The sequence below is a fragment of the Hypomesus nipponensis genome, chromosome 2 (genome assembly GCF_054491055.1).
Source record: "Hypomesus nipponensis isolate SF chromosome 2, ASM5449105v1, whole genome shotgun sequence".
Lineage (NCBI taxonomy): Eukaryota > Metazoa > Chordata > Actinopteri > Osmeriformes > Osmeridae > Hypomesus > Hypomesus nipponensis.
Window position 1 is genome coordinate 18711132 of NC_140362.1, and position 26953 is coordinate 18738084.

A 26953-nucleotide genomic window follows, 5' to 3' on the forward strand; every position below is an offset into this window, starting at 1 on the left:
GAGAGCTGATAAACGTGGTCTGGTACAGGAGGGGGAAGGACTCAGTTCAGTTTGAATAGAGTGCTTTCGAGGGCCTGGCCTGTAGTAGCTGCATTGAGAAAATCTGCAGTGCTCTTCTCTGCTTTCCCCCTGTCAGTGCTGTCTACTAGGCCGCCTTTACAGGAACCCTTCCCTTCACCTCTGACCTAATTACCCCCTACCGTGCCCCTGTTCGGGTACCCCCTCCTCCCTCTAGGAGGCCCAGTAGGGCAGGCCCTGGAAGTCCACAGACGACCAGACAGATCTAGCCTCTTCCCCTATCCCCCCAGATGGACCATGCTGTCACACTGGCTACCTGCTGTTTATACTTCTCGAGTGGTGGTGGTACGGAAACAAGACATTTGTCAGGCTGAGGGGTTTGGGCTCTGCCCTCTGCCTTAGTCCCCCGCCTCTCTGGGAGTCGTGGGCCCCGCTAGTCCTACTGGGTCTACTAGAATCTGCTGTCTGCTTAGCTGTGACTGTTAAGAGCGCACTACATCACACCCCTAACAGCAAAATAGCTATTATTACTACTAGTGCACTTCCCATTTGAATGAAATGGTTTTAGTGATCTGGCAAACAGGGTGGGTCTTGGAGCACATCTTTGCCTCGCGGAAGGATACCATGTTGGAGTGATCTATGGTTCTATCGCTTAGTGCACATCAATATGGAGGTGATTGTGTTGTGATTTATTTCACGCAAGCTGCTCATCCGAACAACTTCACACTGGACACGGCCCGTCCTTGGGCCCTGAGCGACACACCTGAAGCTTAAGATGATTGAGCCACAGACAAACAGACACACACACACAGATATTCTTACCTTTGTGGATGTCATTAACAATGCTGATCCTCCAGTGGTGTTGTAATTGTTGTGGCGTTTGGGAGCAATTCTTCTGGTTGGACTGGCAGACTAGACTAGAACAGGTACAACAGCAGCTCAGGGCACAAGGAGTTTGTATCCGTTCCCACACAGCTACAGTCCAGACTAAAAGCACTGAGTCCCGTCTTCTTCGCAAGCAGATACTGCAGGTGAAAGCTGTCCCCTAAATTCGTAGCGGGCCTGAGGCCGTTGCCACTAAGGATGCGGGTCTGAGGGAAGGAGTCTCTGATTTTGGGCTTAGTATCTGTGTCTCGAGGACAGAGGGTAGGGTAGGGAGGGCTTGGGGTTGGGCTTATTTAGGTTGGGACCAAGGAATAGAGGCTGCTCAACAAGTGCCGGGAGCGACGGTTGAGGCACCAGTGAGGCTGGAGGTTATGGTGGGCCTGGCTCTTATGGTGTTATAACACGGTCTGAGGCGCTGTCAGTCACAGAGGCCCAGCGAAATGGTACAACAATGGCTAACTGCTGATATCACAGGCAATGTGACCTGGGTTAGGTAGCCTCTCTGAAGCGCAAGACAATTCCACTCTCTAGTCTGCTGTTGCTAGGAGCAACCAGGCAAACTGCAAGAAACCCCCAACTCCCCACCCTGCCGTCTTCTATCTGATGCTGCTGTTCTGCACCCCACCTGGACTTTAACTGTGTGTGTGTGTGTGTGGTAGCTTCAGCCTGACCTGCTTTATATTGCGAAGTGAGAGAGAGAGAGACAGAGAGAGAACAGATGGACAAGGGGATAGAGAGAGGATGGCAGGAGTGAGATAAATAATGAAAAGAAAGGCAATAATAACCAGAGAGAAAAGCGTACACTAGAGGTAGTAAGCTGGTGATTTTATGTGGAGAGAGAGAGAGAGAGAGAAGTGGAATGATGTTATGTGGGCTGTCAAGATTAAGACAGTTAGCTGTGTATTTACGTGCCTGTGTCTGTGTGCTTGAAGGAGAGAGGTGGGGGAAAGGCATGGAGGCAGTAGTTCTTAAAATAGCCTTTACTCCATGATGGTTGCCAGCCTTGGTCAACACTGGTCTAATGTATGTTTCTATGGATGGAAACATGTTTACTGATTATGTGTTCTTCTGTCCGTCTGCTTGTTTAGCTGTTTGTTTGTCTTTTTGCTTGTCTGTTTGATTGCTTTGTTTCTTGTCTACCAACATGTCCCCATGTCTTGTCTGTCAGTCTTCCCACCTACCTGTCTGTACGCCTGTCTGTCTGTCTGTCACACAGTCTGCACGCCTGCCTGTCTGCCTGCCTGTCTGTCTGTCTGTCTGTCTGTCTGTCTGCCTGTCTGTCTGTCTCACAGTCTGCACACCTGATTGTTTGCTGACTTGCCTGTGACTGTATCTTCCCGAGGTGAACACTGGGCAGCAGTGGGATCCGACTGAGAGAACGGCAAGTGCAGGAAACGTTCTGGTTTAAAGTGATTCTGTGTGGTATTTACTGTGGTATCATTGTCGTGCATGTTGTCTTCCAGAGCAGTGTGTGTGTGTCTGTAAGCAAGTGTGTGTTCGTGCACTGTTGACTGCCTGTGAGGCCTGTTAGCTGTAGAGTACGATGATCTGGGGTGTGTGTGTCTGTGTTGTGTGGCTTACAGTGTGTATCAGGGATGCTGCTGGGTCACTCTCCTCACTGGGAACAGAAACTGGGTCAGCACTGGAAGAAGAGAGGCGAGGAAGAGGAGAGGAGGAAGACTGAAGGGAGAGGAGAGGATGTGCGAGTAAGAGCACAGGAGAGGATGAGAAGTGGGAAGGAAGGAAGGAAGGAAGGAAACACCTATCCGGCTGCTCACTACTGACCCTTGGTCTAGCATCCCAGCCTTGCACGGCCTTACTCCACGATGGGTACAAACACTAGGCCTGGCCATGTCAGAGCTGTGGACCTGCTAGGTATATCCTCTCCTGTAAAAGCTTCTTGTCAAGAGGGATTGGGCTTCTGGGGACAGGGGGCAAGAAGTTAGTGGTTAATGGGCTAACGTCAGGTGTGCAGCTAAGGACACACAGACAGGTGTAGACAGGTGTGGAAGGAGAGGGGACCAGTGGGGGAACAGCAGGACAAGGTGAAGGGGAGGCGGGCAGGCGGAGGCAGAGAGGTGGGATCAGGGAAGGAATTCCAGGAATCAGGATGTGTGTTATCACGCGAACGAGGGGTATCCTAGGGTTATGCTCTTCACCCTCATTGGCCCAGATTAACCCCTTCCGCATAAACGAGTTCCACAGATTGTAAGTGGCTTTGGATTAAAAGTGTCAGCCAAATAGATTCATTAGCTAGCTCGGCTGTCTGTCTGACCACATGACTGTGGGCGATGGCTGTCCCATCTGGGGGAAGGAAAAGGAAGATGTCCTGTGGGTGGATACCTGGGCCTCCGCACCTCTACCGGGTCCAAGGAAGTATCTGTGTGTCTCAGAATGTGCACCATGGGTCACTGTCCTCACCAGGAATAAAAACACAGTATGTGAGTGTGATTGTGTGTGTGTGTTTGCATGTGTGTGTGTGTGTGTTTGCATGTGTGTGTGTGTGTGTTTGCATGTGTGTGTGTGTGTGTTTGCATGTGTGTGTGTGTGTGTTTGCATGTGTGTGTGTGTGTGTGTTTGCATGTGTGTGTGCGTGTGTTTGCATGTGTGTGTGCGTGTGGTTGTCTGCGGGAACAACTTGTCTTCTCTGTGGGAGTGTGAGACAGTGACAGCCCGAGAGAGAGAGCGTGTGTGTCTGCATGCCTTAACATACCCTTTGCCAGCCTCCATGCCAGCTCTAAGCTGGCACAGCAAGAATTAAATAGCCAGAGCTTCTAGAGATTATGGCTGGCTTAACAGAAGATTAATCACATCGTATGTGCAGTATAGGGTGAATAGAAGAGACGGCTAGAGAGAGTAGAGAGAGAGAGAGAGGGTTAGGAGAGGGAGGAAGAGATAGATAGAGAGAGAGGGTTAGGAGAGGGAGAGAGAGAGAGAGAGAGAGAGAGGGATTTGGGTTTTTGACAGTGAAGACTAGAGGAACTAAGGGTTATAGGTTATGTTCTTTTAGGCCTGTTTTCATTTCGGCCACCTGTGTGTGGATCTGAACTGCGTTAGTAGAAGGGAGAGGGAAGGTCTTGTTATTTACCATGAGGTTATAGACCACCTGAGCAGTAGGAGTGCGCAGTGACATGAAACAAGCTGATCCTCTTATAACTGTCTGTTGCACTAGACCAAAGATCTGACTGTTCGTGAACTAGATGAGTAAACTGCACCAGTTTCTCTTACAGTCAGGATCCAAAAAAAAGGACACAACGCGTGGTTGGCTGGACCCTCCTAAGTGAGCCAATTACCCACCAATGGGATGATAAGTAGTTGGTATTGATTGGACAGACATCCACCTCGGCCCCTCCCCCTGCAGGAAGAGTCACATCTGTGACAGATCCATGTCCATTAACCCCGCCACATACACACACACATGAAACACATACACACATGCACATCAATTAACCCCTGGGCCGCTGGCTAATGGAACGTTAGTCGATACTCTGATGAGCTGGTGGTGTGACACTGGGCATGAGATGAACCATCTGATGAAATTCTGCTGCTCTGACCTGGCTCTTCTGACACACTCAAACACACACACACACACACACACACACACACACAAGAGTGAAGTTGCTGTGGGGTTCATGAAGGTTGATGAGGAGGCAATGATAAACCAAGGACAGGCTTGGGACAATATGGACCAGCACATTCTCAGTTTTATAGGGGAGACAACACAGTTCTGGGAGGAAGTTTACATTAAGTCATTTAGCAGACGGATCTTATCCAGAGCAACTTACTGACTCACTTACAATGAGTACAGGGACAAGTTTAGCATCTACGGAATGAACGTACACATTAAGTTAGTTTGCACTACTGTTGAAAAACTTGGTAGCATTGTTAGGATCTGTCCCAGTGTCTGTCTCAGTAACAAGGTCCATCTCTAGGCCAAAGCGGTCTTAACGTCCTGTTCTCCAAAGCCTTCCAAGCATGAGTGAAGTCCAAAACCTACACATTATGACATCATTATTATACTTATCAGTTTTCGATTGGCTGTGTTTTGTAGCAATTGATTTGTACAAGCCCTCACGTGAATCTCCGTGATGAAAAGCACATCAGTCATCACACATCTCTATCTGACCACCACAACTCTTAAACACAGTTTAGCACAGTCTCTTATCGATCCGAGCAGTACTGTGCATGTGTGTGTGTGTTCATGTTAATGAGCTGCTGTGTCGTGTGTGTGTCTTTTCTGGCTGTACAGTGTGCCATACAGCTGCCTTACTCACAGCTACAGGTGGTCGCCTACAAGGGAGAACTGATTTTCTGCGCTGCCCTTAGTGCTTGAGTGTGTCTTGAGGGGTGTCTGATAGAGGAGATGAGGGAGGAAACAAAGTATGCTGCATTTATGATCTGAACCAGAGAAAGATGCTCGGCATTTTAAAAAGGGTGGTGTGCGTGTGTGAGAGTGTGTGTGTGTTCTTCACTGTGTCATGCCGTGGATCGTTGTAATAACTGCTATGGACCACTAGAGGCAGAGGAGGAATCTCTAACCAGACTCCTCATTGGCCCCATCTTTTGCCTGATTTACCTATTTGGGGTATCTGAGATGTTTGTGTACATGTGCCAGATATGTATAAGTGTGTCTGTGTGTATGCGTGTGTGTTTTTTATTGAAAGAAATGATTGTATATGCAGATGTATGACTGTGCAGTTAGATTGCCTGTGTGCATTTGTCACACCTGGAATTGTGCCATTAGCTCTGATGGGAACATCCCAGCCGTTAACCTGATCAGTATGTAAACTCTGCATGACCCAGGCGGTCAGTAACCTTTTAATCTGCACTGCATTGTGACACAAAATAGCTTTGTAACAGTCCAACTCTCTCACAAGCATCCCATAGATACAGATTCACAGCATACACAGCATCATCATCATCAGCCTGCTAGTGTTGCTGGGGCTGGAAGACAGGCAGGCTGTGTGTGGTGTAGGCAACAGCGACACCTCTCTCTCTATCTGGCATGTCTGTCTTGTCTGCAGGAATGGATGAGCGCTTTGCTTTTCAGGGGAAAGGTCGCAAGAGGAAGGAGGGGGCAGGGAGGGAGGGAGGGAGGGAGGGAGGGAGGGAGGGAGGGAGGGAGGGAGGGAGGGAGGGAGGGAGGGAGGGAGGGAGGGAGGGAGGGAGGGAGGGAGGGAGGGAGGGAGGGAGGGAGGGAGGGAGGGAGGGAGGGAGGGAGGGAGGGAGGGAGGGAGGGAGGGAGGGAGGGAGGGAGGGGGAGGCTGGGGGAGGGGGGAGCCTCATCAGGGATTAGCAGTGGGGATTCTCCTCTGTCTCTACACAGAAGAGGGTCAGCCGTAAGCACACAGACACGTGCAGATTGATGCGCTCAGGCTGTGTCTCTCTCCGTCACCCCCCCATCACCACCCGCCTCCCCCCCCCTTACCACCACCCCCCCATCTTTAACACACACACACACAAACATACATACACATTTCCTGTGACACGCTGACAGACACGGATACTGTATGTGTTCACATGGGTGTGTCTGTTGTAGGGAGGGGGGGTCATCCATCTGAAAGGGTTAGTTCACAAAAGGGTTGGGTATGAAAAGGGAAATAATCTTTAGGCGTTCCAGTTATCTCAGGACACAAACAGCGTAGATAATAGAAACATAGGCTTAAGTGTAGACAATATATACATAGGATTTAAAAATGTATTAGCAAAATGAAGAAACGGAGGGGTTTATGAAAAATGTGGGTATGGCACACTGTTAAACCCCAAGCTGTATGCTGAGGCAACATGGTCATATATGATACACGGTAGTTTACTTTGGGACAGTTGACACGATTTGCTCACTGCTCTGTAAGAACAGTTGTTTATTCAAGGTAACAGGTGTGTGACATAATAATTCTTAGACGTCTCTGCAGTCTTCGGGTCTGTTGCAACATGGTGTGTGTTACGTGTCCAGCATTATTACAAGTGACGGTGTGTGTATTTTCCGCCCCTCCACATCACCTGTTCTTCCTGGGACCACCCTTCTCTATTAATAATCTCAATATCAGCCCCCCTCCACCAGGCAGGGTGAACCCAAGCTGCTCCTGCGCCTGGGCGGCTTGGAAGAACTCGCATGGCACTAGCAACATTGAGCCATTTCTGGCACATGTAACTTCAAACTCTGCTGCACAATATATAGTACACCAGGAAACAACATCAGCAATGGAGGTTTTTATGGGGGAGGGGGGGGGGGGGGGGGGCACGGTAAGCCATGTCAGGCAGGTTATGTCAGGCTTGGGTTGTTGCTGGGTCTCCTATGACAAGCTATCATGTGCTTGTGTGTGTTGTAACCAGCTGTAGATGGTGGATGGATTTTTAACCTGACCTGTCCCAGCCTTCCACAGGTCTTTGTGATGTAGACAGACTGCACAAAAGATACACTACAGGGTAAAGCGTGAGAAAACTACCTTGTTTCATGTGAACTAGCGAAATTCTGACTGAATACCGTGTGCTCTGGCAAGTTTGAAATATTAACGAGATATTTAAAAAGATTAATTAAGAACTTTTAACACTATATTTGTAACTTTGTCCAGATCTGAAATCTCTAAGGTGTTTAACTAATAATACAATAACCTTTGAACTAATACAATAACGGAACAGCGTGACTTTCTGGAGTTTCTGCTCCAGAAGTTCTGACTGATTCTGTGTCGTTGTGGTACTGATGATGGAATGTGGGTGTCACTCACAGGGAAGTAAAAGTTCTGAACCAATTCTAAAAATGTGGGGGCCTGCGGGTCACACGGCGCCTCGCTGCCTTATTTAGTTGCCTGGGTTTGGCTGGTGCACCGGCGTGTTGCCAGTGGAAAGTGTCGGCTATGAGAGCTGTGATGTATATTTGGATATTCTGCCTGTAGATAGGGAGGTTGAAAATACAGCAGAGGCGCATGTGATTCGTTGTTGGTAAGCATACCATCCCTCCCCGCCGCATCGTTGGGGAAAATCTATGCTTTTCTTTTGGTTCCGCGCAACCGCAATATGAAAGGAGAATTTGCTTCAGTATACATCTTTTAAAAATCGTCCCTAGGTTTAGCAGAGCTGAAACGCAACCCCGACAACTTCCCCGCAGTGTAATTGTAATTCGCTACTGTGTTACCCCTCCGTTCCTCTGGCTCTCGCTAGATTCTTCAGTGGAGTTCGACTACCGTATCTTCCCACTGCATCATGTTTACCTAGCAACACGCATCACCCGCTGCCGGCTCTCCCATTGGTCATTTGAAAACGCACCCGGGACCAATGGCAGGGCTGTTACCATGGTACAGTGTGTAGTTGCCGGGTGGAATTTTGCTGCAAGGCACGTGAGTCCCGAAGTCTTCGCCTTGCGTTTTAATCTCGGGTGTCTGGAAGCTTTGCAAACGTGATTTATTGGAACCGAGTCACATTCTCTCCTGAGAGCCAGCTTACATATACACTTACACATTTATCTATACATTTGTGCGTACACAATCAAAATACTTTTATAACACACAGATGCTGCAGCCTTTCTGTTCGTGCTGTGTTCTTCTCTGCTAGTTATGAGATAGTGGGGACTGAGAACTTGCTGGCTAATTGATTGCTAAACCAAGTTTAGTGTAATGTTATGATGTTGCTACCTTCACTAGTCTAATATGCTGTGTCACATCAAGTAACATAGATGGAGAAACTGCATTATCAATATTGAGTAACCTAAATTATTAGTAAAAACAGACAGTGACTATATTTCTTTTTTCATTTAATAAACAGTGCTTACACAAATCTTAATACATAACTTGTTTTTGTCTAAAATTATTTAAACTGTTGATTTAATAGTATATTTGTATAGTTTCTGCAGTTTGTTTGTTTTTGTTAGTTTCATTTAGTTTAACCATTCATAACTTGCGACATTGATGCAGATCATCTTGTCAAACTATTTTACATCATAGTTTGGCACTTGGATAATTAAAAGAATTGGATTTTAATATGTTTTCAGCTCCCTTTCCAATACATGAATACAAACAAATCATTCCTGGGCCAATAGTCATCATACTGTGAATATGGTTTAAAGTTTGTATGCACCCCCACCCACCCCGTATGCACACCTAATAAAAATAGGTTAGACTTGTAACTTGTGAAGGGGACAGGTTTCAGAGCACAAGCGGAGATGTTAGTCAAGAAAGATCTGTCTCGAATGCTGTCTTTCTGTTTGATAAAGTTGGAACTGAAATCTACCCATGCAGTACAAGATGACAGCACTATGCAGTGAAGTTAAAGGTTGTCTTTTTTTCTAATTTCTTTTTTGTTGTTGTCCTGATAGGGGCATACGCATGAAGGGTACAGTGGATACTGAGCTAGATGAATGACGGCATGCTTAACCTCGATTCGTACATCATCCCCTCCCACATCCCGGTTGCTATTCTTTTTAGGGAGAATAGAAAAACGAACAGTCAACATGAACACGCAGCCTGGAACTCAAAACACACAACCTTCCTCAACAACCAATGGTATGCGCCTCCATGCATGTCACAGAGAGTTATTCTCAGGCCTTTCTGAAGACTCATTCTAAGTTAATACAACACTACTTTGCACCCCCCCCCTCTCTCTCTCTCTCTCTCTCTCTCTCTCTCTCTCTCTCTCTCTCTCTCTCTGACCTCAGACTATTTCTGGTTAAACTATGGAAGCCTCAAAAAGTTTTAAGATGTCCTTTGTCCCCTAATACTTAAAAAAAAAAAATGCCAACTGTTGATACACTTAATGATTGTCTGAAAGTCTACGTGTGTGTTCATGTGTGTCTCTCATGGAAGGTGCTAGTCTGTCTATAAGTCCATCATGTCTTTACTCACAACAATAGGTATGTGTCAGTGTTTCTGTTTCCAAACAATCATGCTTCAATTAATTGGTGTGACAGTTAGGGAACATAAACCAGTTAAATACATTTGTTGTTTTTACTGCATGTTTTTTTCTTCTCTGTTGACATGTTTTGGCATTGGTTAACTTTTTTAACAGAATTTTGGACAGTGAGTTTTACCCACAAAGTTGTGATGTTTATGGGACAAAAATAGGTAATGCTTAAATTAGTTGATTGTCTAAACTGTGTGGATGATCAGCGTTATTGATGGTGTTTCTGTGTTGTCTTATTATTAAGTCAGGTTTTAACTTTGTAGCCACATCGCATTTTTCACGAGACAAAACCAATATTCTTAAGGCATCTGCCAATTATAAAAGCCTTTCCCCGCTCCCTGTTTCTGCATGACTTCGTGTGCTCCTTCCTCTGGTCACTTTCCCAGCTGCCACCCCCTCCCCCTATCTGCCCTACCTGAGGTCTTTAAACTATTTCCGCGGGCACGTCATTCTGCCTCCGCGATGCGTTTGAAGACGACGAAGAGCCAGTGGAACAGGGCAACCTCCTCTTCTGGCTCCGCCCACTGATCCTGGTTGACCAATTCAAGCAGCGAAAGGGACTTGGTCTGACCAATCGCGCTCGAGCTGCCTGGCGTTGGATAGCAACAGAGCTTGCGAACGCGCACAATGGGGGTAGAGAGAGTGTGGAGCACACGATGAAGGAAGGCGCGTCAGGGAGAGAGGGGGAGAGGAGTGGAGGAGGGAAGGGTTTGCAAGTGAGCGCGCTTTAGCACAGAAAAGTTGAAATAATTCTCAAGGACTGGTGGAACAAAATGAACCTTGCACAAACATCAACACTGGTGAAGGACAGACAACTTGGTTGCCTTCATTACTGTTTTAATAGTGGGTGTTAAGAATTAAACTTTTCTGATATCAAGGAAACAATGCCATTACTTAATCAGCTTTTCAATAAAGGCTATGACATTTCAAGCTTAAAAATTTGATAATTGGCTATTGTTTCATTGCCAACTTATTTAAATGTACACAATATTTTTTTTCGCTAATCATTCAACATTTTAACGGATCACCGAGCCAATTGTCTCACCGGGAAGTTATTTGATACTGAATTATATGAGATGACGTTTATCCCGCGTACATAAGCAACAGTGCATCATTGTTTCTAAGACATGGGGGCATTCACGAGGGTTTATATGGGTGATTTTTTATTCTTTAGTATTTTCTACCCAGCGTTGCCCCATCAATGTAGCAGCTGTCTATATATATATATGTTACAGTATATATTTGCCGAGTTACTATACATGGAGAGGAGCGGCTTGATGGCGCAACTAATCCAGAGGGGGGATGAGAAAGGTCTCCGGGCTGACATACATTCTTTTGTTGATATCCCAGTGTTCCACGTTCACACAATGTAATTCAAATAAACAAGGGGATATAAAACTCTGCGTCATTTCCCCGTGATGTTCCGTGGCTCCCCAGGTATCCCGCTACTTTGAGCGTTTAAACATTAATGTGCGTGGATCTCGTGGAGCTGCGTCAAGCGCGCCGCTGTAGGAGTGTTCGCCAACACCCCCCCTCCCCCCGCGCCTGCTGAGCCGTTGGAACAATCCGCATCGCAGGGTGTGGATCCGGAGCCGGCCAGAGAGGCAAGCCAACAGGGAGTACTGAGGGAGAGGGGCGAACTGGAGGAGTTGAAATTGCCCAGAAAGGATACCATCTCTGCGGTCAATACAAACCAATTATTCGAGCGAAAAGGCGGAGGTTTCAAGAAAGAAATCGTTTCTGGATTCATTTGGAGGTACAAGCGACAGGATCGAGTGAATAAAAGCGTTGAGCCACACGGAAGCAGGAAAGGACTGCATACACAACTGGGAAAGAGGGAGGTGTCAGTAAAAACTTCGTTACCTAGTTTTGTTCATTTTGAACCACATTATTTTGTTGTTTTAAAGGTTCGTTGTTATTATCACGTATTTGGACGACCACTCTCTAAACGGAAGCCAATTTTGGAATCAAGTGACAGTTCAAAACAAGAACATTACAACTGCTCTCAAGAAGTTGCCCGACAGGCGACGTGAAATTAAAGTCTAGGATTTTGTCTACGGAGGAAAGTTTTGCTCAAATCTTTTGGATATATTCATACATAACGTTTTGTTGATTAATTTGGTCACATTTGGAATAGCCCCCGTGAAAGAAAGTAAAAGAACGAGAAGGCAAAATTGTTGCTGCGTATGAGGACGCGTCTCTGGGTAGACAGAATCAAAATAGAAGATTCACTTGTCAGAGCGTCATATTAGCATGCCCTGACGTTCAGCTCTCCGGGAGACTTTCGAATATCTTTCAAGAAGAAACTGAACACGTTTTAACTTTTTGTGCCTGTTAATACTCTTGCACATCAGCACTTTGCTTTATCGGATTTGTTTTGGATGCACGTGTCAATTTCCTCCTCCCGCTCACGATTTTTTTTTAACCACCAGCTTTAGGTTGTTGTCACTGTTGTTTTTAGCTCACTTCCCCTCTCCGCCCACCCCCCCCCCCCCACCCCCGACCTGCCAGAGCAGAAGGTCACCAGTTGACATCTGCGGACTCGGCCAGTAACGTTCAAGGGGAAGGGTATAGCGGTGAATCTGTCGGTAAGACAAAGACAGAACTCTTCTATTGTGGATGGTGTCTCTCTGAACTGTATCTTTTGAAGTCTCTGGATTATAATAAAAGGATAGCATCTGTAAAAACGGACCGGATGAGAAGGCTGTTCCTAACCTGTTCATTTTATCACTGATTAGTTGGCTGTAGAATACTTCAACGGGATCTAAGGAGCCAATGCTATTTTTAGGGAGAGTGATGGGGTAAAATGTGGTAGTTTGAAACTGAGTCCCTCACCCCCACACCCACCACATCCAGGTCTATCTCTGGATCTCCTGCTCTGAACTGAAAACATAGTGGAGATCCGGTGTCTGCCCAGTTACAACTAAAAGCTACCTAGCCGGGTTAACCAAGCTCCTCTCCACGCCTTCATCCACTTACCAGCTACATCTGCTTGGTCTGCGAGTCAACCCACCGTGGTCAACCCTGGATCTACTTTTTGACTGGAACAGAAATGGAATGAAACGAAAGCACCAAGGAACAATGCATGAAACTGCCGCACTTAGGAAGCAAACTTGAGTAACCAAATATTTTCCTTCCCCATGTACACACAGAGAAACATATATCTTGAATAGAAATATATCTATAAAGTATATTAAATACATAGTTTAAGTACATATATTTTCACTTCTGAGAGTAAGCGTTGATGCCTGAAACCCAATTAAGCCTTAGATAACCATAGTAATAAAGGAGAGCAAAGGAAACACGTGGAGTTTGAAACGGTGCCTTTTGATTCCCTTGGTTCGTACTCCACCACTTCAGGATTGAATTGTTGACAGAGAGAAGAACTCTTATTTTTTTTCGTGGGAAACCCTGTTGTAAAACTGCCTTTACCGGTTCACACATGAAGTTCTGTTGTTGGATGTATTCTGCTGGACCGCAGACTCAGTGAAGGTTGATGTGGCTCAGTGCACTCCCCCACCACACAAGAGGTTTGGAAACTCCAACACCTGAACTTTAACTTTGTTTTCTGGGATACATAGTCCAAACCCCCCCAGCATTTCCGATGGTGATCACGTCGGCTGTGGAGGAAAAGCCACAGCCATCAAACAGGATGGTGGCTAACCTGCCGACTGAAACCTGGATCAACAACCCGGAGCCAAACCGCTACCTGACACAACCACACCTGCTACGAAAGCCCAACAAAAGTTAGTACCACCGATGTAGTACGCACACGTGCTCGACTCTTCGTCAAACTGTCAAAGAGTACTTCTGAACCTCTTTGTCATATCTAGAAGTACTTAACGTTAGTAAAATAACCACGGTCTTTCATCGATACGGCAGTTCAGAATCCCCAAAGAACAGGAACGGATGTTGAATGAAAGAGTGCTGTTATGGTGGCTGTTGTTTGGTTCTGTATAGAAGAATTGGGGGGGGGCGGGTCGTGTGTCTTTTGACAGAGTCTGAAGATGGCGTCTCAGGATTCACTCTCAAGGTCTTCCTCAGTCCTGTGTGTGAGGGACAGGGTTAGGAGGTGTTTTCTGGTGTCGGTTTACATTAGAGGTTTAAAATTGTTATGGGTATGAACCGTTTGTGGTCAGTCTAACCAGACCGCAGCGATCACCGTTCTGTGGCGGCGGTGGCGACGTTGACTCTTAAGCCCGCCCCAACACTTCCTAGCGCCAGAAGCTCCAACTGGAGAAGCACGTGTCATCGTACTCGTAGATGCAAGTATTATAGTGATGACGTTGGAGGAGGCGTGGCTGCGGAGCGGGGAAGACCATGCTTCCACAGAGCTGCAGGATTAGAGATGCTAGTGAAGAGCATGGTGGTGATGGACCATCTACCGCTTCTGGTCTCCTGGAGAAACGTCCTGGACCAAGGTTCGGCTTGAAAAACAGACAGTTTAAAAAACTTTTTGTGGAATTTTGAGCCAGTTGTGTTTGTTTTACAAAGAGCCAAGTGACGTGGTTTTCACTGTACCTAGTGAAACTCCCGCTGCAGTAGTTACAGTTTGGTGGGCGCTGATGTAAACAGGGTAGACATTTTTAAGCACCGTTTAGTGGTATTAGTTAGAGACGCTGAACACAGAGCGAGGTGTTTCACACCCCTGTACACTCTCAACCTACAAACCCCTCCCTTCTGCGATACTGCCCCTTCCCAGTATTGTCCTACCTCTTGTTTTGAACAATCGTGGGAATAAAGACATTCCCTTTGACAGTTACTGTTGCCTCTACCACACACACACACACACAATGCACACCGGTGTCAACGTATAATTATATTTTAATAGGGCATACCAAAATGTCACCTCCTTGTAACAGCTGGAAAGACAGCCTATAGTTGGCCAAGGCCAGGTTGGCTCCTTCCTTCAGCCAGGGAGCTGAAGAGTGGGGCCTATTTGTCCATTAACTTATTATCAGTTATTTATATCTGAGTATCTAACCAGCTCTTTCTCTGCTGCCTATTCCTGTCCTGTATCACTGTTTATGTGCAATGCAGAGCAGAAGAGCATGTTCAGGAGCTTTAGCAATCAGATCTTTCTGTGGAGTTTGGACTAAGACAGTCATATCAGTCACATAAACACTCATTTCTCTGTGTTGCCCTATGCTCCCCCTCTACTCTTCTTTCCTCCTCCCTACACTCCCACCTCATTTGCAGTGTCCAGTGCATAGTCTTTAAGTTGACTAAACCATACCATTTCCTTTAGTGTGGAGGGCATCAGGTACCTCGGTTGGTCAAATCTGATTGTGTGTCTGTTCTAGAGTGATCTGGGGGGAGAAAAAACACTTTCCAAGATCCGCGTCTGTGAGTTTCGTGACATCAACAGATGAACCAGCTCCAAGTCTACTGGCACGGTGTGGATGTCACCTCCCCTGTTCTGAAGGGATCAGGGAGGGAGGCTCAGACGCTTAGTGTGTCTGTGTCACTGCATCTGTCCTTCAGCCCCCTCAGTCATTACGAATCAGGTTTTAGGGGCAGGAGTCGAAGGGTTAAGGATGGGTGAGCCAGTGGCTGTGCTATGGATGGTCAGGGCAAGATTAGGTAGTAGGAGACTATGGAGAGTAGGGTTGAGGTTGGACTGGAGGGGTGTGTGTGCTCCAACACCCCCCCCCCCCCCCCTCCCCCTCCCCTTCCCCCCTCCTCTTCTGTGATGACGCAGACCAGGTCCAGAGGTAAACATGTTATTGTGCTTCAGCAGAAGAGGCCAGGCTCTCTATACCTGCGTGACCAAGCAGCAGTCCAGCTCTGTGGCCAACGCACGCACGCACATGCAAAACACACAATCTCTCACGCACTGACCCTCGCAGTCACACTCAGCAGCACACACAGCCTCCCTCACACACACACTCACACACACACACACGTACACACACCCTGGCAGACAAATACCCCCCACTGAGCAAGGCTCACGGTACCCACGCTGACACAGCCACTTCCGTCACGGAAAGCCCATTAAATATTTAGCAGTTGTTCCCTCCATTCAGTCAGTCATTCACTCCCTTACTTACTCTTTCTCGTTGCCCTCTGTTGTCTCTCTAGCTGGTGAGGAAAGTTAGGCACAGTGTAATTAGAGGTGAGTGAAGAACAGCTCACTCCCACCTGTTGCTTTCTGTCAGGTCACATCTGACTGGCTACCTGTCACTCCAGGGTAGAGGTCAACACTGAAGGAAGGATGTAGGTCTCTAGTAGAGACTTGAGGCTATGGCAGACAGGCAGGTAGACAGACAGACAGGTAGGCTGCAGACAGTATGACAGTTGACTTAGGTGCCTGCTGTGTGGGTGGTGAGTGTTTATGATGGTTTCGAGACGGTTTCTGTTTTCAGTGCATCTGTCCGATTGGACCCGGTCCACTCGGGGCTCTATTAATAGAGCTGGTCTGACTCAGCCATGTGGGGTAGGAGGGTCACCAGGGGCATTGGAGGGTAGTTGGGGCACACACACGCATACCCTGACTCTGATTTGATCCACCAACCTCCTGGCCGAACACTGCCCATGTGGATCCCCACCATGTGTCAGGTTAGACGGTGACCCTTGACCTATCTGAAGCTTGTTTGGCACAGACCTTTCAATGTGATAGGCAACACGTGTGTTCTTAAGCGAAAGAGGCATGGCTACGTCGAAGTCGAATCACCGTTGGCTGTGCTGTAGGCTGTGGACTACTTTTCCGGTTTTTAAATCTATCGTGGAACCTGAGAGTCATGTGGTCAAACTACCATACAGCCTGGCTGGTGGATCTGTCTGTCTGACCCAATAGGAAGGCTGCTTGCCCTTCCTGCTTCTAAGGTTGGGGGGGGAGACACGGGGATGGGTGAAACAGACTGTGTACCAGTACACAGGGGATGGGTGTACACATACAGACTGTGTACCAGTCTGGATGAAAGGCGTTTTAGGTGTTGTGGAATGTCATGTCACAGGTCGCAACCCAGACACCCCAAAATACTCCATATCTAGTGGCCCAGCTTCACCCAACCACAAATGGCCAAGATGTACACTCCATAGTCATCATCATCCAAACACGTGCCAACGGGAGATCATTTACACATTTATATATGTGAACGACTAGCAAACATATTATAACAGTCAATTCCTTTAACCCAGAATTGCTTCTTAGCGAAGGGAACCAGGACTGCTAGCTTGTACAGAGGACTAATTGCGATTGATGATTAGAAGATTAGGGAACGAATTGAATGCTTTAAGACCTTTAACCTAGTTGGAAAATGTTATTCAGAATATGACTGACTGGCAGCTCAGGTCAATTCGAGATGTTGAATCGGCAACAAAGTAGGTCTTCATTATTACTATCCACCTCCAACATTGGCCGGCGAGGTGGACACATCAAACAGTTGAAGACTGGGAACACCCCCGTCAATGTCTCTCTCTCATCCCCTCCCTTCTACCCAGTCTTTACTCCTCTCAACATACCTCCTGTTTCTATAACTCAGTGTCCTCTTCTCTCCTCATCTCCCTCTGTCTCGCTCCCTCTTACATATTCTCTCTCTCTCTCTCTCTCTCTCTCTCTCTCTCTCTCTCTCTCTCTCTCTCTCTCTCTCTCTCTCTCTCTCTCTCTCTCTCTCTCTCTCTCCGTCCAATCCGTGTGTCCAACTTTGTCTCGGTGGCAGGGCTGCTCCCATTACCCTAACAGGGAATGAGAGAGGGGTATACACCAGTGGAGGGGGAAGGAGGGGCGGGGGGGGGGGGTTCAGCTGTTGGCATTACACCCTCCCCCCTCCCTTCTCTCCATCATTCCCTTCCTCCATTCTTGTTTCTTAGAGACAGGGAGTGGGGCTGGTCTGTTGCCATGGCGATACCCTGATTGGCAGCTGGCAGCTGTATTTGGTCAGCTGTAGCAAGGGGTGTTGGTGGTCTGTATAGCACCGGGTACCTGGTGGTCCCCGGTTGTGAATTGGTGCAGATGTTGACGAGGGTATGTGGAAGCCCTCTGATCTGACCGTTTGTCTGGCCATTGACTAGAAGGCACTGTAAATCGCGTTGGATTCGAACAAGCAAGAGAGATGGGTAGTTCCAAAGACACACTGAAAAGTGTCCATGCACCTGATTGTCCTACCTCACCTCCTGGGTTTATTAATAAACTCAACCTGCCCTGCTACAGCCTGTACTAGGAGAGGGAAGGGGAGGGGTGGTGGGGGGGCAGAGAGCAGTAGAGGGTGAACACATGGGGGGAGAAGAGTGAGAGATGGGAAGAGAGGGATAGAATTTAAGGGAAGATAGTGTTGGGAACTGTCGGTGATGGAGGGATTGAAAAAGAGTAAGAAAGGAGGAAACTGGTGGGAAATGTAAAAAAAAAAAAAAAAAAAAAAAAAAGAGGGTGAAGGGAGTGATAGGATGAAAGGGGGAGAAACAGAGATTGAAAGAGTGAAAGGGGGAGGGAGGGAGGGAGGGAGGGAGGGAGGGAGGGAGGGAGGGAGGGAGGGAGGGAGGGAGGGAGGGAGGGAGGGAGGGAGGGAGGGAGGGAGGGAGGGAGGGAGGGAGGGAGGGAGGGAGGGAGGGAGGGAGGGAGGGAGCAGCATTATGGGAAGGCTTGCTGATACAGCACTCGCTCCCAGGTTTATTTATAGAGACCTCACCGCCCAGCCCTTGGATACCAGCGGCCAATCAGAAGCCAGGGAGGGAGGGGGCCAATGGGAGAGCAGGAAGGGGGGTGTCACACTCAGGAAGTGCTGGATGTGTTCTGCTCAGCATTTAAAGGCACAGTGTGACATTTCTGCCAGGCGAGCGGAGAGGCGGATAGGCTGGCTGACTGCGTCATCTCTCTGCTAGAGAGGCCAAGGCAGAACAGGCTGCCTCACAACAACAGACTCAGTTATGCTAGATGTCTGTAGAATGTTCCTAATAACGTCTCCACAACTTCTGAATAACTTCAAAATGAAACAGATTTCATTGCAACCACCACGTCACCATGGATACTTCACAGAAATGGGTTGTTTGGTTTGCACAGATATGAGATATTATAGGAAATGTATGTAAAACATATCACCAACACACTTTTTTTCCCCAGCTTGAGGCTTGGTTGGAAGGCTGTAGGAACAGGCACTTTTCACTCATGTCAAGTGGAACCAGATCCCAGGAGGGAAAAACAGTATGATTGACCAAAGTCTTAACATTATATATGTTTGTTGGAACTTGAAGCTGAGTGGCGGGGCAGGTAGGGTGGGAAGGGAGTTAACCCTAAGCTTCTAGAGTCATGTGTAGTCCATTGTAGCATGATAGCAAATAGGCACCATGCAGAGACCCACTCCCTGTTTCTCAGTCCTGCAGCTCTCTCCCTCTCTGGGCTGCACTCATGAAGGCTGGGACTGGGGACCAACCACAGCGAGACAGCAGACAGCAGCTACGTACGGATAGAACGTACTGTATGATTCATTGGTTTTCGGGAAGCTCGTCCTCTTGTTGGTTGCGACCTGGAGAGTGGCATGCTGTCATTTAACCGTCAGCCTGTTTCTAAGGAAATAAGTAGGAGGGCACAGTCACCCCTCCCTTTACCGTAGTGCTGCTGGGACACACAGGAAAACGCCCCCCCCCCCCCCCCCAGCTTGCTCTCTGTCTCTTTCTCTCACCCACACACACAGAAAGACCCCGTTGGTCATGTTGACCTTGGTGTTGACGGTGCCACAGGAGGCGCTTCAGTTGACACTTTCCCCACCTAAAGCTATAGCGTTTCTAACCCACACACCCCCTCCCTCCTTTGCGTGTGTGTGAGGTGGGCTTGTCCGATTCCCCCGACAGTTCAGGCCTGGTTCACCCCGTCTGGGCCTGTGTGTTCGTATGTGTGACGCTACGGTGACATGGGTCTTTTCTCCTAACCCCCCCTCCTCCTCCTCCTCCTTTCTTTGTCCTGCAGGTGGAAGCAGCTCAGGATGCAAGCCCCCCTCCTCCTCCCTCTGCCAGCCTGCCGCCCTGGGCTTCTCCCCCGCTGAGCCAACCATGTCGAGCCAGCACTCACACCCCTCCTTCAGCAACATCCACTCCATGGCCGAGCAGCAGCAGGTAACACACGCACACACACGCACACAACCAGGAACTTGATTATGTAAATTATTCAATAGATCCAAGGCCCTTAGTACAGTTTTTATTTGTCGGACAGCCACACACTTTTTCCATACCTGTTTTTCTGTTCCTTCTCTTGTGTGTGTTGATTCTTTTATCTTCCTGTATCCCTCGGTGTGTGTGTGTGTGTTCAGGTGCTGTCTGATATGACCATACTGCAGAGGAGGATCCCCCCTAGTTTTCGAGACCCGGCCAGCGCTCCACTGAGGAAGCTCTCTGTCGACCTCATCAAGACTTACAAGCACATCAATGAGGTGAGAAGACACCGTTTGCTACACACACACACACACACACAGTTGGCACACAGACACTGAAACGTGCATAGACGTCACAGCCGGCGATATCACCACCGCATCTCCGGACAGACCAAGGCGTCAGAACGAACCCGTTTCGACTATCGAATGCCCCGCCGCTGACTCCTCCCCCTTCCTCTGTCTTTCCGTCTCCAGGTGTACTACACGAAGAAGAAGCGGCGCGCCCAGCAGGTTCCCCCGGAGGACTCGAGCACCAAGAAGGAGAGGAAGGTGTACAACGACGGCTACGATGACGACAACTACGACTACATCGTCAAGAACGGGGAGAAGTGGCTGGACCGCTACGAGATCGACTCGCTCATCGGCAAGGGCTCCTTCGGACAGGTGAGGAAGAGGAGGAGGAGGGGAGAAGAGGAAGAGTTTGAGCAGAGGAGGGTAACGGAGGATGTGTGGGAGGGGGAGGAACATGGGGAAGGATGGGAGACAGAAGAGTTGGAAGGCGAGGGCAGAGGGAGGAGGGTACTTAAAGGGGGGAGGGGGGGAGGAAGGCGAGATTCATGGGAGGAAAAGAAAGGCGTTGTCGTGACCTTTGCCCCTCCCTCTGGCGTGCGTGTAGGTGGTCAAGGCGTACGACCACCATGAACAGGAGTGGGTGGCCATCAAGATCATCAAGAACAAGAAGGCCTTCCTCAACCAGGCGCAGATCGAACTACGACTACTGGAGCTCATGAACAAGCACGACACAGAGATGAAGTACTATATAGGTTGGTACACAGACATGCAGTACTACATAGATAGGTACCACATGTACATTCACACTGCTAACTGGGACAGAAATAGATGGATCTGAAGATGTCAATTACTTATATCGATTACAAGAGATATATATTTACTGTCTTATTAAAGGCATGGTCATATATAAGGACAGTTTTTGCACAATACATGTATCTTTTCATTTATATAGCTTCTGGAATTACGGAGAACAAAGTATAGTCGTGGCTCAGCGCGTGGCCTGGTCTGGTGACAGGCTGATGACAAAAACTGGCCACATTGTCCACACATGCGTGTACACATACATACAGATACATGGGTTGCACATACACTTGCATTTAGTCTTTTAGCAGACGCTCTTATCCAGAGCCACTTACAGTAAGTACAGGGACATTCTCCCCGAGGCAAGTAAGGTGAAGTGCCTTACCCAAGGACACAACATCATTTCGCACGGCCGGGAATCGAACCAACAACCTTCTGATTAATAGCCCGACTCCCTAACCACTCAGCCATCTTGCCCCATGCACATGCACCTCCATAAATACACCCATCTACACAGTACTGTGTGAGAAGCCCACGGTTTGACACAGCCCCCCTTGCACAGTAGACACAAGCACACACACACACACACACTTGGGCACAGCTTAAACAGAGGGCTCCTTCCCACTTGCCTCCCTGATTTGTCGTGAGGTAATTGAACTGTTATGCATTCCTATGTAGACTATGGACAATGTTCTCATGCAGTCGCTTGCTTACCCATCCTTAGAGAGATAAACACTCACACGGTAAGAATGACTGGAAAGTCCCAGTTCCATTTAGTCATTTAGCAGACGCTCTTATCCAGAGTGACTTACAGTTCCAGCCCAGTTCAATTATACGGTTTGATTTACTCTCCCACCCATCCCTCTTTCCGTGTAGCAACAGCACCAGCGTTGGTTGGTGTGTCTGATGTGAACTAGATCCTACTGGGTGCGTTTGACGTGGCTCTCTGCTCCATATTTAACTCTCTGCTAATGTAGGCCAGTGGCCCAGTTCTCATATAGCTCTCCCATCACCGCCCTCATATAGCATCAGCCCTCCACACACTCACACTCAGACACAGATTCACTTGACAGCACTGCTTCATTGAACTGCACCTGCTGCGAAGGGGGGGAAAAGAAACAGCTATTTTCCTAACCCTTGTGCAGAATCAACCCAACAAATGACTTATCCTGCGCCCGTGCATTTTCTCTGCCTGTCTTTGTCCCCATCTTTCGCCCCTCCTTTTCTAACCCTCTCCCACCCCCCCCCCCCAACCTCCCTCCCTCCCTTTCCAGTTCATCTGAAGAGGCACTTCATGTTCCGTAACCACCTGTGCCTGGTGTTTGAGCTCCTGTCCTACAACCTTTACGACCTCCTGAGGAACACCAACTTCCGGGGCGTGTCTCTCAACCTGACCAGGAAGTTCGCCCAGCAGCTGTGCACGGCGCTGCTGTTCCTGGCCACGCCCGAGCTCAGCATCATCCACTGTGACCTGAAGCCCGAGAACATCCTGCTCTGCAACCCCAAACGCAGTGCCATCAAGATCGTCGACTTTGGCAGCTCTTGTCAGCTGGGACAGAGGGTAAGAGGGTGACACACACACACACAGAAATGCACAAGCACCGGGTTATGTTTTGACAGGACGAGTACAAGCGTTGCACATACAGGTTTGAATGTTAACTAAATGTTGTGGAATATATGTGGTGAATATGCCCTGAATGCTCTTGTTCTCCTCGTGGATGTCGAAGGGAAGGATTGAGCAAACAGAGTAATCCACATCCGTGTATCGGATGCCTGTGCACAAGTGCATGCTCCGGGTAGAGACGAGGGAATGAGGTGTGCCGGGTTTATCTCCCAGGGCGGCCGGCATGCTTTGCAGTCGGAAAGGCATACGAACAGTTAGATTATGGATTGTCTACTGTACCAGCTAGATGCTGAACACTGTATCTTGCGGTACACACCCTGGGTTGCATGCAGCCACAGAGCTCTGCTGCACCCTGACTCAGTCGCACAGTTGAGCTCCACTGCCCCCGTGAGGCAGTGTGGTGGAACTGCACCCGTGGTTCAGATGACTTTGCCTTGCTGCTGCACCCGTGAGGCAGTGTGGTGGAACTGCACCCGTGGTTCAGATGACTTTGCCTTGCTGTAGCCAGCTAACAAGAAACCCATCTCCTTCTCCATATTTTCTATTTTCCCCCTCTCCACTCTTTGATTGTCCTGTCACTAATCTGCCCCTCCGTATTTCACCCACTTCTCCCCTCAGATCTACCAGTACATCCAGAGCAGGTTCTACCGTTCCCCGGAGGTGCTGCTTGGGATGCCCTACGACCTGGCCATCGACATGTGGTCCCTGGGCTGCATCCTGGTGGAGATGCATACTGGGGAACCTCTCTTCAGTGGCTCCAATGAGGTACACACAGACACACACACACAGACGCACATACACACACAAACTAGTAAGACCTACATAATGAGGTCCACCAAATACAAACTCAGACACGCCCTGAGACACGGCATGGCTAACCCGCTCCCCCCTCCCCCTCCTCAGGTGGACCAGATGAACAAGATCGTGGAGGTTCTGGGGGTCCCTCCGAGTCACATGCTGGACCAGGCCCCCAAAGCCAGAAAGTACTTTGACAAGCTCTCAGATGGCCTGTGGACTGTCAAGAAGAACAAGGACATTAAGAAGGTACTTTATCCCTCGCCTGCAGTGAGTACACTTCTCTTACTACACCCGACTCACCCGCCATACTCACCCATACTCGCCCGCCCCATACTCACCCATACACACCCATACTCGCCCGCCCCATACTCACCCATACACACCCATACTCGCCCGCCCCATACTCGTGCTCGATCTCACCGCAACACGGGCTTTTGCACTTACCTCGTACCCATCGCCCCTTACCCTTGCCCTACGTGAGTACACTTCTTTTACCACACCTGACTTCCCCCCCCACTCCTCATCCCCTCCCCCCTCCTCATTGTCACTTCCTACACTCATCAGTCATCCGGCCTAGCCCCCTAGACATGGAGAGACGAGGGGGGGGAGTGAGATAAAGGTGACTAAAAGAGTGTTCGTTAAAATGGAGGGATGGGGTATGGGTGCAAATGCAATGAGGGAAGATAACTTCCCAGGATTAGAGGGATGGTAGGATCAAGTCACTTTGTCCAAGTGTGGCTTTGCCACCACGGTTTAAAACTCACTCCTTCTCTCCTCTCAACCCCATCCCTCCTTTCCTCCCTATTATCTTCACCAAATCTGAATGATCTAATGTAATTAGTAATGATAAAAAAATCCATCCATCCTCAAGACTATACATACAGCTGAACCTACCATCAACCATCTCGTCATGATACAATTTGCATGTGGATTGGACCAAAACCGGAGGAGAAAGCTCAACCAAATGTGTTTTTCTTCTGTTCCTCTTTCCTCACATCCCCGTCCACCCTTGCAGGAGTACAAGCCTCCGGCCACACGGCGTCTCCATGAGATCCTGGGGGTGGAGACAGGCGGTCCAGGGGGGCGGAGGGCGGGTGAGCCAGGCCACGCCCCCTGCGACTACCTGAAGTTCAAGGACCTGATCCTGCGCATGTTGGACTACGACCCCAAGACGCGCATCACGCCGTTCTACGCCCTGCAGCACAACTTCTTCAAGAAGACCACGGACGAAGGCACCAACACCAGCAGCTCCACCTCCACCAGCCCTGCCATGGACCACTCCCACTCCACCTCCACCACCTCTTCTGTCTCCAGCTCTGGTACACACACACACATATTTATATCATGTAGAAGGGAGATCATGTATAAGAGTGTATTTGCATGCAGACATATATACACACACGCACACTCAATCACACACCAATACAGACCATAGAAACAGGCTCCTACAGCCTTGACGTCACCACGGCAACGGCTCAGCAGCATCAGCGTCACCCCCTTTGCTACAACTGTTGGTCACCATGGCAACAGCTGGCAGTCACTATAGCTACGGCAGTGTTCAGCAGCAAGGTCTTTAGCTGCTCGTCTTTCCTCTGATCTGAAATCCTTCATTGACCCTCCTTTGCAAAGGAAAATACAGAAATTACACACCAATATTATACGTACACTTAACCTAACCTGGAGCTGATTACCAGGACATTTGTTCTTTGTCTTGTTTGCATTAGTACAAGTTTTATGGAATAATTGTCCTTACAAAACAGAACCCCAAACAACAGTCAGTAGTAAAGCTGAGTGTACCAACCAGGTTTCTTTCATTTATTTATAATTGTTTTGTTTCCAGGTGGATCCAGCGGTTCTTCCAATGACAACCGGAACTACCGGTACAGTAACCGGTACTACAACAGTGCCGTTACTCACTCCGACTACGAGATGCAGAGTCCACAGGTGAGTCAGGGCGTCCTCACCGGTATTCATTACACTCCAAAGTCCCCTTAAAGGAACTGACAAAACCATCCTACAGAGCATCTAAGTGTTCCTAACCATGGTTCTTCCTCCTTGCCCTTCCCCTATCTTCCCCCATCCTCCTCCTATCCCCCATCCTCCTCCTATCCTCCCCTCCTCCTTCCGCCCCCCCCTCCTCCTATCCTCCCCCCTCCCTCGTCCTCCAGGCTCCGTCTCAGCAGCAGCTGCGTCTGTGGCCAGGTGGAGTAGGGGAGGGTGGAGGTCTGGGAGGAGGCGACCCCCCTTACCCCCAGCTGCTGCTCCACAAGCCCGCCGCCACGCAGCACCAGCGCCACTTCCTGGGCGGAGGAGGAGGAGGAGGGGGCGGGGGCATGAACGAACCGCACCACCCGCACCCCATCTACGGCGGCGGTCACCACGGCAACGGGCGGGGCCTACGGCAGCAGCAGGGTGTGGCGCAGGTCGGCGGGGCATCGCAGGCACCTGGCTCCTCCCCCCAGACGCAGGACAGCGTAGAGCTTAGCGTGCATCACCACCACCTGGGCCCGTCTTCCCTGCTGGACTCCAGCCAATACATGGGCCTGTCTGCCTTTCGGACTAGGACGGTCCTGGCCCCCCAGGCCGGCCCGGCCACAGCCCCCCCCACCGCCTCTCAGGACAGCATGGCTGCCTCCAGCCTGGGCTACATCCCCCCCTGTTACCCCGGCAACAACAATAACAACCCCCCAACGGCGCGGGGAGGGGGAGGGGGAGGGGGAGGGGGCCGGCCAGACTCTGACGAGTCGGCCATGATGGGCGTGTGTGGCAGCGGGGGGGGCAGCGGGCAGAACCCTGCCAACTCTTGATAAATGTTGAACAAATTCCAAAAGCCATACGATTTTAACGACAACAACATAATGATTACAACACGCATACACGTCACACACACACACACATCACACATATTCGAGTTTAAAACACACAGCCACACACACACAGAGTTACAGAGACAAACTTGTGAGATATCCGAGGGTTAGTTCTGTTTTGCATGGGAGAAGGTCGAGGGAGGTCTGGGATGGATCGGACACCATTTTTAACCTTTTTTTTCACTTTGTTTTGTTTTTTGTTTTTTTGTCGAAGGAAAGAAACAGAGTGAGCGTAGTTGGAATCGAAAGTTTCAGACAAGTTTGTTATTATTATTATTGTTATTATACTATTATTTGATTTCATGTGATTTGAGCAGAGGTTTGCAGCGAGATTAGTGTTGTTGTGGATTGATGTTTGGAGATGTTGAAGGTAGATGTGGGGCTGGGAAAAGGAACGATGAATGCAAAGAAAAAACCCTTACACTATTTTCTAAAATATTTTTTCTTTTTGAATTTTGTTTGTTTTGATTTCCTAAAGTCTAGGTTTAATTGTAAAATTTTAATTTATTAAAAATCACTACATGAGGAGGTAAGTGGGAGATGAGAAGAGAGCTAAATTGAGGAGTGGGTTATTTTTGTTCTGGAATTATTTATTCATTTTTTTTTTTCTTTTCATTTTATTTATTCTGGTTTGTTTTTTTATTTGCTGAGAGACAGAGAAGACACGCAACAACAAGTAAAAAAAAAAAACTGAA

At 48.6% G+C, this 26953-nt stretch overlaps 1 protein-coding gene across 3 annotated transcripts in view; it reads left to right on the forward strand.

Moving 5' to 3' along the window:
• dyrk1b (dual-specificity tyrosine-(Y)-phosphorylation regulated kinase 1B) overlaps positions 1 to 26953 on the forward strand; it is a 29792-nt gene extending 2839 nt beyond the window's left edge. Inside the window, exons 1-11 of one of the 3 annotated variants that reach the window (XM_084709976.1) lie at positions 11348 to 13541; positions 19697 to 19842; positions 20037 to 20156; positions 20352 to 20540; positions 20773 to 20920; positions 22244 to 22530; positions 23212 to 23358; positions 23497 to 23658; positions 24407 to 24710; positions 25232 to 25335; positions 25560 to 26953. In XM_084709976.1, the coding sequence (XP_084566102.1) occupies positions 13400 to 13541; positions 19697 to 19842; positions 20037 to 20156; positions 20352 to 20540; positions 20773 to 20920; positions 22244 to 22530; positions 23212 to 23358; positions 23497 to 23658; positions 24407 to 24710; positions 25232 to 25335; positions 25560 to 26198 (2388 nt within the window). In that variant the 5' untranslated portion in view covers positions 11348 to 13399 and the 3' untranslated portion in view covers positions 26199 to 26953. Of the gene's footprint in view, positions 1 to 11347; positions 13542 to 19696; positions 19843 to 20036; positions 20157 to 20351; positions 20541 to 20772; positions 20921 to 22243; positions 22531 to 23211; positions 23359 to 23496; positions 23659 to 24406; positions 24711 to 25231; positions 25336 to 25559 lie in introns of those variants that run through there. The other 2 variants (XM_084709983.1, XM_084709991.1) reach the window with 2 other exon arrangements.